Source organism: Lacerta agilis, chromosome 5 (assembly GCF_009819535.1).
Source record: "Lacerta agilis isolate rLacAgi1 chromosome 5, rLacAgi1.pri, whole genome shotgun sequence".
NCBI classification, from domain to species: Eukaryota; Metazoa; Chordata; class Lepidosauria; order Squamata; family Lacertidae; genus Lacerta; species Lacerta agilis.
The window spans coordinates 55,843,596-55,856,161 of record NC_046316.1 but is presented as its reverse complement, the minus strand read 5'-3'; the positions used below and the strand labels follow the sequence as shown (position 1 = coordinate 55,856,161).

The 12,566-nt window shown below is 48.6% G+C and overlaps 1 protein-coding gene across 3 annotated transcripts in view; it reads left to right on the top strand.

Annotated features, from left to right (window-relative positions):
• Window positions 1–12,566, top strand: part of DNMBP (dynamin binding protein) — a 49,422-nt gene that overhangs the window by 12,867 nt on the left and 23,989 nt on the right. The window contains exons 2-4 of one of the 3 annotated variants that reach the window (XM_033149923.1): window positions 2,518–2,671; window positions 5,233–5,355; window positions 5,756–7,624. In XM_033149923.1, the coding sequence (XP_033005814.1) occupies window positions 2,524–2,671; window positions 5,233–5,355; window positions 5,756–7,624 (2,140 nt within the window). In that variant the 5' untranslated portion in view covers window positions 2,518–2,523. Of the gene's footprint in view, window positions 1–2,517; window positions 2,749–5,232; window positions 5,356–5,755; window positions 7,625–10,231; window positions 11,284–12,566 lie in introns of those variants that run through there. The other 2 variants (XM_033149924.1, XM_033149925.1) reach the window with 2 other exon arrangements.

The following is a 12,566-nucleotide window of genomic DNA, read 5'->3' as shown; positions in this document are numbered from 1 at the left end:
CTAACATCTGATCGAGCTGCTGTTGCAGGTGCAGGAGCAGGAACCCGTAAAAAGGTTGGCCACCCTACTAGGACCAGGAGGACCCCCCTCTTTTTCTTTTTCTTTTTGAAGTGGCAGTGTAGGGGTTTGTTTCCTGGGTTTCGTATAGATTGTGCCTGTTACCGTTTGCACATAGCTTGCTGGTCGTTGGCAGCCCAGAGCCCAGTTTCTGTGCGTCAGGGAAATGCAAAGTTTCCGTTCCATCTTGTCGTCCCTTCCTGACAGGAATTCCTTCTCCTGACCCTGCATTCTTTGTTCTTTTCACACGGCCTGATTCTGGAGCTTGGGGAAATGGTCCAGAATGGCTACCGCCTCCTCACTGCCCATCACTTCCATTGCTTTTTCACAACAAACTTTCTGGTGGTCTGGTCATTTGGAAGATGCCAGCCCAAACAGTGCATCTTTCCTTTGGAGGAGCCCATTCAGTGGTGGGACTGAGGTCGCTTGCCTGCTTCTCTCTTTCCTATCACAGTATCCGATCTGTTTGCACACCACCTATGAACGAGGGTCACTCGTCTTTCTTCTTTTTATGATATTTGTCCCAGCTGATACTTTGGACTTACCTGTGCAATCCTCCCTTTCCTTTAAAAAAAGAGAGATAAAAAATAAAGTCCTGATAGTGCTGTCTGGATCTAACACACAGTCTGGACTATGAATGGTTTTTAGAGTGGCTTTCTAGTACTTTCAGAGTGGCTTTCTCCCCTCACATTGGTAAAAAAGAAAGTGCCTGTTTTGTTTGTTTCATTTACAAGTACAAAATTGTTTGGGGCTGGAGAGAAACACTTACCCAGCAATGAAGCCTAAATAGATACTTGAACTTGACCTATTTGTACGCTTACTTAAATGTTTATATATGGTAAATGAACTGCTAATTATATGTATATCATAGAATTGTTTGAGCTGGAAGGAACCCTGAGGATCATCTAGTCCAGTAATGATGGAATATGCAGCAGTCCCTTACAGGGATCAAACCTATGGCCTTGGTGTTATCAGAACCATGCTCTAACCATCTGAGCTAATTGCTAATTATTATTTTCTTAGTGTTATGTTGCTGTGATATTATATATTTTGTACTTATGTAGTATTTTGTACTACAGCTAGACTTTGTTTTTTTGTGTGTGAACTGCTTTGAGCACAGATTTACTTGTGGGAAATGTGAAATATAAATACATTGACAAGGACAAATGGCCCTTCCTGTAATGCAGTTGATGGAGAACAGCCCTCTGAGCTGGATGGCATTTTACCAAGGAAGTTAACTGCTCCCTGTGAATTATTGAGGCAGGTTGGACTGTAGGAGAATCTTTGCAGGAGGCGTTGCAGGATCCCAGGGCTTGGTGGAAGCTGGGTCAGATTCAGTATCAAGAACCTGTACCAGATAATCATAGGGACATAGTCAGCCCCCTTATACCAGGTCAGGCTCGTTGTCTTATCCAGTACAGTACTGTCTGCTCTGACTGGCAGGGCCTCTTCAAGCTCACAGGCAGAGGCCCTTTCCCACCACCAGGTACTGTATCACAAAATAAATAAATCTGGAGGCGCCAGGATGAGACCTTCTACATACAAAACAAGTGGTCTTCCATTGACCTATGGTTCCCCACCCCCACTGCTTCCCAGCCCCTAGCTATACATCTGGCAGCTGCATGTAATTATAAGATATGGAGGTTGCCACACAATCCATCCAAGGTCAAAAGTGAAGCTGCAACAGGGTTGAGGAACAGCTAAACTCATCAAGAACTAATCTTTGAAGGCAAAGCTTGGGGGAAATGAGTGGGGAGGGGTTGAAACGTTGAAAAGGATAATAGATCATAGAATCATAGAAAGGACCACAAGGTTCATCTAGTCCAACCACCTGCGTTGCTCAACCCACGACCCTGTGATTAAGAGTCTCATACTCTACCAGCTGACGTAAGCAGAAAAGAAGGGTAGGACAGAATCAGGTCAATAAAACAGGAGTCGGAATGGACTGCCGTTCAGACAAAGTCTAACTTTTTACTGTGAAATGTTTGTAGAGAACGAGGGTCAGTACCAAGCACTGGCCACAGATATTTGTAGGAAAAGATAGCAGTCTAGTGGTGGCTCCATTCAGTCCTGTTGAATGGAGCTGGCTGAGAAGATAGAGCATATGGAGGTTCCTTGTGCTGAACTTGAGATGCAGGATGGCCACACGGGTTTTGGATGCAAATGATTGTATCTTGTATCTGAGGAATGGGAAGCATGTGTCCCTCCAGATGTTGTTAGACTCCCAACACCCATAAGCCCTGGTCACTGTGGTCAGGGACATTGGGAGGTGTAGCCCAACAAAATATGGAGGGCCATACATTCCCCATCCCCATTGTATCCAGACTGATGCAAACCTCCATGCTACTTCTGGAGTTGCTTAGTGCTCCTGAATCTCTGCTCCTATGTAAAATTCCCCTTGCAGTCTGTGACATGACACAACTGTTTCCCAGGCCTTGACTCTGTATCCTTTCGTTGCAGATCCCAATGATGGAGGCAGGCTCTGTGGTACGGGCTGTCTTTGACTTCTGCCCCAGTGTCTCCGAAGAGTTGCCACTGTTTGTGGGGGATGTCATAGAAGTGTTGGCAGTCATAGATGAATTCTGGCTCCTTGGGAAGAAGGAAGGAGTCACAGGTAGGAGTCAAAAGGCCTGCGCTGGGCTCATAGGAATGGTTGGATTAGAAGCAAGCCAGCATGAAGCAAAACTCAGAGTGTGTGGGGATTAAAGCTAAGTAAATGCCCCCCTTCTAATTGGGAGCTTTGGATATACCAGCCAAGTACCAGAAACAGGCCTCCGATATCTCCTTGGTGGCCCCAGCAGTCTCTCCAGAAGATGAGGGATAAACAACACACAGTCAAGGACTCGAGGGCCAGTTTTGCAGTTACTGTACTAACGCATTGGAATAAGACCTCCCTGTGTGATATGCATTTGCGGTGCCATGAAAGAAATTGGCTCAGTTATGAACTTGAACTACACACAAATGGAAGATATTATACGAGCAGCCGCCACATGAAGTGGTCCGATGTGGCCTCCATATGCGGTCATAAGGTCTTCAAAACCTTCAGCTGGAACCTATCATCTACAGGTGAAACTCGAAAAATTAGAATATTGTGGAAAGGTTCATTTCTTTCAGTAATTCAACTTAAAAGGTGAAACTAATATATGCGATAGACTCATGACATGCAAAGCGAGATATGTCAAGCCTTTATTTGTTATAATTGTGATGATTATGGCGTACAGCTGGTGAGAACCCCAAATTAACAATTTCAACTTTGGGGTTTTTATCAACTGTGTGCCATAATCATCACAATTATAACAAGCAAAGGCTCGACATATCTCGCTTTGCATGTCATGAGTCTATCTCCTATATTAAACTCCAGTAGCTAATGAAAACAATTGCTTACTTAAATGGACTTTTCCACGATATTCTAATTTTTCGAGGTTCACCTGTATGTCCAAAATCTTGCTTTGCTCCCTTTTCTCAGTTTCCTTCAACAAGCCAGCCAGTCTAATAAAAGATGTATGTCTCAACATACTCAGGGTTCTCATATTGTGGGATTAGCATGACAACAGGGCCCTGAACAACATAGCAGATGGCAAAGCACTGAAACCAGCAAGCCAGCTGGTGTCCTTGTTGCAGTGCTGGGTCTTTCCTTGAGAACCACCTTTTGATCTGTGCCTTGAAAAGGCTCATTTTGTGTCTCTACCAGTGGAAGTGTACATCTCCCCTGGCTGTGCCAGTTTTTGTAATTAGCAATTGGCCACTTGGGGAGAAGTCTCTTGCCCTCAGCCCTGGGGAAAGAAGAAGATGCAGTGCCAGTCCCTGCTCTCTCGCCCTCTCATAATGGATCATTTCCACTACTCTAAGCTTGTTCACATTACTGTGGCATGATTAAAGTGGCTGCTGTCTTGTCAAGGCGGCAGGATTCTGGTCAACAGAGCTTGAGAATTTCACTTCTCCTTTTGTAAATCCTTAGACTGAGCCTGAAGCAAGCTGTATAGCCGTCCAGCAACTGCCAGTGTAAATGAGACGTACCAGAGAGAGAATGCTTCATGGCCAGGAGAGGGTGCCATTCTCAAGCTTTCCTTTCCTTCTCCCTCAGGACTCTCGTCCTGCCTGCACCACAGGGCAAAGCTTAAAGCCAGATCTGTAGTAGCAGTCCTGTTCTTGCCTGCTTCCATTGCAAAACATGGAAGTTTTGCAAGGCCTTCTTAGCTGGAGGTAACATGTCAGCATAGAGGGATTTTAATCACCTCAGCTCAAAATCCTTTCAAGTTCCAGGTACATGCTGTGAAGTAATCTGTTCAATGCATTAAAGTAAAATGGATCATTTCAACCTTGTTCTCAGTGCTGAAGTTTATAGTGGAGTAAAATAAGGCTTAAGATCCTGCAGGTCTGTGATCCTACAACTCTGTCTAGGTGCTAGGATGTGGCCTTTGTATTGAATGGATTCTGACATCTAGATCTGCCTCCTGGCTTACCAAGACAGGCTTAATAATAATAATAATAATAATAATACCAGTCCATTACCATCAAGTCCCAGAGTGAGTTATAGCTTAAAATTCAGTATTAAAGACTGTTAAAACAAATTACAGTCACAGGAATAGGGTGGATTCATTAAAAGAAAACACATCATGATGGATGGGACTTTTATAAAAGATACATTTTCCAAGAAAGAACAAAACATATTCAACAAGGCTATTCAGAAAGGTTAGTTCAAATTAAATCTTACAGTTTTCTTCAGACCTCTTCATTTGGCTAGATGGAAAGGGGAAAAGTTATTCACCCCTTTTGAAGATTCCTGCAGAACTTGAAAGCTTACATGCTATTTTGTGACATTTTGGTTGGCCTAACGAAGGGTGGTTCAGTGAGAATTACAGACCCCCTGGGCTGGATCTAGACACGTCAAAGAAGCGATTCATTTAAACGCATTGTAAACTCATACTGGAAATCCAGTTGGGAAAGACCAGACTCCACAGTGCCATCTGGTGTCACGGTGTTATATTGCATATACAATGCATATAAAACGCTTTTTCTTTACCAATCTAGCTGAGTCCCTGGAAAGAGATGCTTGCATGTCCTAGAGAACAGTGGGATGTATTGGTGCAGAGGCACTTGTGTAATCTGTGTCCATGGGAACATTTCCCTGCTATTGACAGTGCGCTCTCTCTCTCTCTCTCTTTCTCATTCTAGGACAGTTTCCCAGCAGCTTTGTGGAACCCATGGAAGTTCCTGCTTTGAAACAGGGAGAAAAGCTGTTTGTTTGCACCAGCAATTTTACTTCCCAGGAGCCTGGCAGCCTCACCTTGCAGAGAGGTACTGGTGGAATCACTCGGGTAGTCAAAGTGGGGCCTGTTCAGCCTGGTCCTTCTCGCCAAGAGCCTCCTTCCTGGTGTCTTCTTCCCCAGAACTCCAGCTACAACAATCCAAGGGCTTTTACTGCTGGCAACTTAATGCTCTGCTGGACTTGCCGTGCCTGGGGTTGAGCTTTGAGCACCTAGAACAGCAAGAAAATGCCCAGAATAGTTGCCATGGCCCACCTTTCCTAGCCCTGCGATGCCCATTGTTGGCAAGTGCTGTCTAGATTGCTGTGAGCCCTTGTGGCTTTGGGGTTACTTATATCTCCTAGTGTTAGAACCCTGAGGGATTCTAATCAAGGGGGTGCTGTAGGTGACACCTTAGAAATCCCCTGACTTCATATTCTTTATCCCTGCAGGAGACCTAGTGATTATGGATGGTTCGGCGTCTTCTCCTTGGCCCCAAGGCCGAAACTGTTTGGGAGCCAGAGGCTTCTTCCCCTCATCATGCGTGCGAGAACTCTGCCTCTCAGCCTTCGGCCCTCGATCGCCTTACGGCACCACCCTGGAGATGCCACCCTATGCCCTGGGCCAGGCCCGAGCGCTGATGAGCCTCTCAGCCCAGCTGGAGGAGGAGCTAGACTTCCGGGAAGGGGATACGATTACCATTGTGGGGATCCCCGAGCCTGGATGGTTTGAAGGAGAGCTTGGGGGTCGCCAAGGTATCTTCCCTGAGGGGTTCGTAGAGCTTTTGGGTCCACTAAAAACCAATGTTGGTCCAGAGGAGCCCGGGACCTCAGAAATCCACAGCATTAATGGGGTGAAAGGAACATACCTTCAGCCTGAGGAGAAGGCATGGAGTGATGGTGAGGAGTTTCTGGGGCCTTATGGGATCGCTCTCTATCAGTTCCAAGCCCTGGAGTCAGCAGAGCTGGACTTTGAGGTGGGGGACAGGATTCGGATTCTGGAAGTCCTGGAAGATGGTTGGCTGGAGGGGGAGCTTCGAGGGAGACGTGGCATCTTCCCTCACAGATTTGTGAGGTTGGAGGAGAGCAGTCCCCCAGCTAGGGAGAAATGGGAATCTGGGTGTTTTCCAAAGGACATGGACTTTGAGGTAGCCAGCACATCCAAAGCAGGTCCTCCTGCCATGTGGGAGGAGCCTGGACAGAGCCCGGCCTGCACTGAGGAGAAGCCTGGCCACCTTGCTGTATGTCATGAAGACCATTTAGACTCTGAGCTCAAAGAGAATGAAATGCTCAGCCGCCCAAATGAAGGCTGCCTGGAATCTTTCCCCTCAGATATGCCAAGCTCTCCCTCTGTGGACCCTATCCAAGCCGTAAATGGAGTTTCCTTCATACCTCAGCCTGCTCTCCAGCCAAAGGGCCAACTCTGCGGCCAGGTGAGTATCACAGAGTCCAACCAGAGCTCAAGGAACTCATGGAGCCACTCAGAGGCCTGCAAGCCCTTGGAGTGGGACAGGGGGGCTCACAATCCTTCCCACAAGAACATGCGCTGCGAGGACTTGGCTGCTTACGTGGACATCCAGCGGCGGAAGCCCAAATCCCGCTCTTCCAGCTTCAGTGGGACCCACGAGGGCCTGGACACTTGGCCTGTCTGTCGTGGTGCTCGGGCCGAGCGCCCCCAAGGGGTGCTCCATGGGGAGAGCTGTGGAGACCTCGATTCCAAACTGACAGAGCAGCTGGCTCAGTTTGAGCAGAGCCTGGCAGGCCCCATTAGCCATGGCAGCTGTGGGACCCCCCAGCACGATAGCACCTCCCGGCACTTTTCCATCCTGGATTTCAGCTCTGAGAAGGACATCGTACGTGGTTCAGTGGAGCACACTCCACCAAGGAGGAAGGTGCTACGGCCACCGCCTCCCCGGCCTAGCACCCCAGTCTCTGCCTCACTTCATTCGTCTGCAGGCCACAGCCCCAAAACTACACCCCCCTCTCAGGCTCTGCCAACCTCTGTGAGGCCATCCAGGCCAGCGCCGCTTCCACCTCCCAGCAGCCAGAGGAGGAGCCCAGCTCCTGCCAAGCTGCAGCCAGGGAGCAAAGAGAGACAAGGCAGCAGCGACGAGCCTAGAGGTGCTTCTCCGTGCCTTTTCCTGCTGAACCGTATCCAGGAACTGGAGCGAGAGCTGGATGTTTATAGCAAGACCCGTGCGGAGCTCAGTACAATGCTGGAGCAGCCACAGGGTGGGCTTGGGCGAGCAGAGACTTTGGAAAACCTGGACTTTTGTGACTGCAAAATGTCCAGCCTGCACTTGGAACTGCAAGAGCTGAAAGGTAAGTACAGATCTGTTCTGTATATATCAGTTCTGACGTGTAGAATGCTATGCAATTCGCTACCAGTAATCCAGTGTGTGAGGACATTACCACTTGGGCTTTGGGGGAGATGCACTTAAAAGAAACCCTTTCTCAAATTCTTTGAGTGAATAAAGGATTGGGCAAATTTGCGTGCATGTGGATAGTGTCATTGTATAGTTTAGCCACTAGGTGGCACTGGACTTACTGGTAGCTGGGTGGAGTCAGGAGCGTCCATTTCGCTGTTTCTTTCTTGTTGGAGAAAGAGGATAGATTTCTTGCCCAGCTTCCTGGCTGATGTTTCCTCTAAGCCTCCCCCAATTGCATGATTATTGTCCCCCAGGTTTCCCCCTTTCGTTCTTTGTGGTCTCTGGGCAGTCCTGTACTTGGGTTCTGCACCTGCACTGCACAGACGTTGTTCTGGAACTTTCTGCCACTGGGCTAGCATTTTGACAGGCAATTTGCTCCTAAACTCAGTGCATATGCTCAAGGATGTGTGGCTTCCCTCTTCTCACGCAGTTCCTTTTGACCACTGCAGAGGCAGCATAATAAGAATGAGCTAGGCAAAAAAAAAAGGAAAAAAATACGGTACTTATTTTTTTTCTTGACTGTTTTTATTTTATATTGTTCTCTCTGTCTTTCTGGGTTTTTTTAATGATTGTACATATATACCCCACTTTTCCTCCAAGGAGTTCAAAGTGCTTCCCCTCTATTTTATCCTTGCAGCAATTCTATGAGGTAGGTTAGGTTGAGAGATGGTGACTGGCCCAGTGTCACCCAGTAAGCTTCATGGTCAAGTAGGGACTAGAACCCTGGTCTCCCAGTTCCTAGTCTGAAACTCTAACCACTACAACACACTCATTCTCCAAAATACCAGTTTTGTCTTTTGCTTCCCTCCATTACTTGGCCACCCACCTCAGGGCCACCTCTGCTGCCTTCTCTCGGGACCTGAGAGCCAGTGTGGTGTAGTGGTTAAGAGCGGTAGACTCGTAATCTGGGGAACCGGGTTCGCGTCTCCACCCCTCCACACTCAGAGCGTTAGCCGCTTTGAGACTCTTTCGGGTTGTGATTAAGCAGGATATCAAATCCAAACTCCTCTTCTTCTTCTGCTTTCCACAAGCGTTACTCCACTTGAATGAGTAAGCTGCCTTGCTGACAGACACAGCCTGTGTCAGCTGTTGTGAGGTGAAAGGCACGTTGTGGAAACATGCCAGCACCATTGACGGTTTACAAAACAGGGACACCAAAATCAAACAGTTTGTCTCAAGGATGCTTCTGTAGGAAGAAGCAGGATGCTGAAGTGGAATCCTGTGCATTTTCTTGTCCTCACTGTGGTCCTGCTTTTATTCTCTTTTTGTGGGGAGGGGTCAGAAAGAACTGGAAAAACAGGATTGAGTTACATGTGGAAAAAATGTGCTGAGGATATCATAGTCTTGTTAAGATATGGGCAGGGATCCAAGGGGAGTGGCTGGTAATTGTGTTTCGTGACCTCTGAAATCCCTCCCCAGGTATCTCTCTCCTTCCCTCCCTCCCTCCTTTTCTCTAATTAGCAAAAACTGCCAACATGGTTTGAGTTTTTCTCTGCATTCTTTTGGAAGGAAAACTATTGGTTGCTGAGGCTACCAGGTTCCTGCACAAGCTGTTGAAGTCTGCTTTTGATGCCACGGACTAGGTTTCTTTGTCCCTCGAGCTTAATATTTCTCATGCAAATTCCTAGATGCTTGGAGTATATTTCTCAAGTTACCGGGACTGAATCTGTGAAATAGTGGCTTGACTAGGGGCAAATACTTTTGACCTGAAATGTGAACCCTATCAGGGCCTGGGGCTCTAAAACCATTGGTTTCTCCAGGCTCTCATGGCTCAAACAATACAGTCTTGTTGGGATAGCAAGGAGGCACAAGTGACGTATGTGTGGAATCAGAACAGCTTTAAATGTGTGCGGTTTTGTGCATTCATGAGCGACCCAGAGTGGCTGTATATACCGGTATATTGATTTTATTTATATACAGGTTGGCTATATATTTATTGATAAGGTATTCATGCACCATTTAATCCTTAGCATTTCTAAGTGGTGTCCATAAAAATGAACCATACAGAAAATAAAGCAGTAAAACACAGAACACTACCTTTAAAAACCAAGGATGGCTTTTTTTCTCCCACAAGCAGATCAGAGGTAGCCCAGGTGGGTCCAGCCTATAGTTGCCCAGTGCCTGCATATCCCCCTTTTCCTTTGCCCCAGGGAAGCACTCCTGGGGTGTGGCCACTTAAACCACAGGCTTTCTGTTTCCCTGTGTTAAGGAGCCCTGAGAGGGAGGGAGGGAGGGAGAGGTCACTGGCTGCTGCCTTCAGCATTGGAAAGCAGAGAAGCCGGTTTGGGCAGGGAACTTGTCCAATCCACAGCTCTCTTCTGTGGGACTCTGGTTATTCATTACTTGCCAGCAGGTGGGTGAGGCTGTCTGGACTTGCTGCCTATTGGGTACGAAGGTTATGCTGCTTCTCTGTCGCTGGTGTTTAGTCAGCAGAGTCCCAGGGTGAGGTGCGGGGAGAGGTGGGGGGGGGGAGTGGATGTCGCAAAGAAACTGAAGCCTGGGGAAGGGGGTGGGGGCACGCCAAGAGGAACATGTGCACCTACCCCGAGGCAAGGAGCCTCTGGTTCCCCAGCTGGGAATATGAAGACTACAATTCCTCCGCCAGGAAAGGAGATGGTGCCAGAGGAACTGGCCAGAACGGTGATTGTGACTGGGACAACAAGCGCAGGAGCAGGGAACTGTATGGCACCACCAGGCCAGTGGGCAGAGCCTGTGGTCACTTCAGGAAGGGGGAGATCTGGTACAGAGACCGCGAAATGGCCAGAGTCTGCGGGGACTGTGGGGAGGAAGGTGGGCAATATACCGACCGGAGGAGGAGAACCAGGAACAAGCTGTACGAGGAGCACAAGGCAGTAGGCAATGGTCACCTGGAGGAAGCTGGCTACTACACAGACAGTGAGACAGCCACCCGAGCAGCCTGTAGGAAGCCCTATAGCTGGTATCAAGATGGCTTTCACGTGGATGCTGGCATCAAAGCCTCGAGGAACGTGGACAGTTGGGGTGCAAACCACTGGAAAGAAAGTGGCAGCGACAATGACTATGGGAAGGGAGATGGTTGGTGCACAGCTGACCAACGCTTGGATGCGGACTTTAAGAAGGCAGGTGACAGGTACGTGGAGCACAGCAGAACAGATGGGAAATGCCGTGAGAAGGAGGAGGGCCAGTATATGCTGCACGGAGACCTCCTTCACGATGCCCAGAGTTCAGGGAGGACATTTGAGAACAGCACTGTGGATTGTAGAAACATCTCTGCCAGTCCAAAAGACCAAGTGTCCTGGCTGTTAGGATGCGAGCGCAGCAGTGGGGGGTTGGCGCCTGCCTGTGAAATGGCCAAGCCACGTAATGTGGTGGACGAGGACTCTGGGGCAGTGGAAACTGTGGCTGGCCAGTCTGGAGCGCTGGGACTGCAGGTGTGGAGAGGTGGATGTCCAAGGACACGCACAGGGCGGTCAGACTGGAGCCTGGACTGGGAGGGTGAAGCCTGGCAGCGGAACAGCTTGTACCGGCGCACGGCTCCCAGCGCCTTGAGGCACCATGTCAAAGAAAAGCAAGGTAGGTTGGACAGGGGGAAAGGTGTGGTGGTGGTGAGGCTACCTGTGCTTGGATTTCCACACCTTTCCCGGTCAGCCAGCCCCATGTGAACAACAGGGCTTTGGATCACAACAGACTGCCTTGTATGGTATCAGGCCATTGGTCCATTCTAGTGCAATATTGTTCACACTGACCAGCAGCGGCTCTCCAGGGTTGCAGGGAGGGATCTTGCCCATCCCTACCTGGAGATGTCGAGGATTGAACCTGAGATCTTCTGCAGGTGTTCTGTCATTGAGCTACAGCCCTTCCCTACAGCAGCACTTGAAAAGAAAACACCTGTTATGTCAATCATCTGGGATATTATGAAGGTTAATTGTTGTTTTCTCTGTGCGTGCTAATTGACAGCCTTCTCCTTAGGCTCTCCTTTGTGGCTGTGCCTTGTTTTCCCCCTCTTGGGCTGGGCATTTGCCAGTCAAGTCCCTTATGCCAGGAATGTTTGTGCCGTTTTGTTAGGTTTGCAATGTGCTGTTGCCCTGCCAGGGGCTCCCTGCTATGCTCCCTGCCCAGGTGTGAGCCTGGCTTCCTAGATGCTCAGGTTTCAAGCACAGGGTTAGATCCTAGGCAGCTCTTTGAAACCAGCCTTTGCATCTCTGTTATGCTGTTATGTGGTACAAGAGTTACTGCAAAGCTTGTAAGCTACTCCTACCAGGGCAAGTGCAAACATGGCCATACAGCACTGAGAAACCAAGGGACAGATTGTGCACTTTCCTGGAATTGTGTGGAGTGACACGCGTGTGCAATTCCAGGAAAGTGCAGAATATGTCCGAGTGGGACACTCTTGCTGCAAGAGGTCTTGCTTTAGTGTCCCTTGGTTCCTCAGTGCTCTGTGGCCATGTTTGTTGTTGTTCAGTCATTCAGTCGTGTCTGACTCTTTGTGACCCCATGGACCAGAGCACGCCAGGCACACCTATCCTTCACTGCCTCTCGCAGTTTGGCCAAACTCATGTTAGTAGCTTCGAGAACACTGTCCAACCATCTCATCCTCTGTCGTCCCCTTCTCCTTGTGCCCTCCATCTTTCCCAACATCAGGGTCTTTTCTAGGGAGTCTTCTCTTCTCATGAGGTGGCCAAAGTACTGGAGCCTCAACTTCAGGATCTGTCCTTCTAGTGAGCACTCAGGGCTGATTTCTTTAAGAATGGATAGGTTTGATCTTCTTGCAGTCCATGGGATTCTCAAGAGTCTCCTCCAGCACCATAATTCAAAAGCATCAATTCTTCGTCGATCAGCCTTCTTTATGGTCCAGC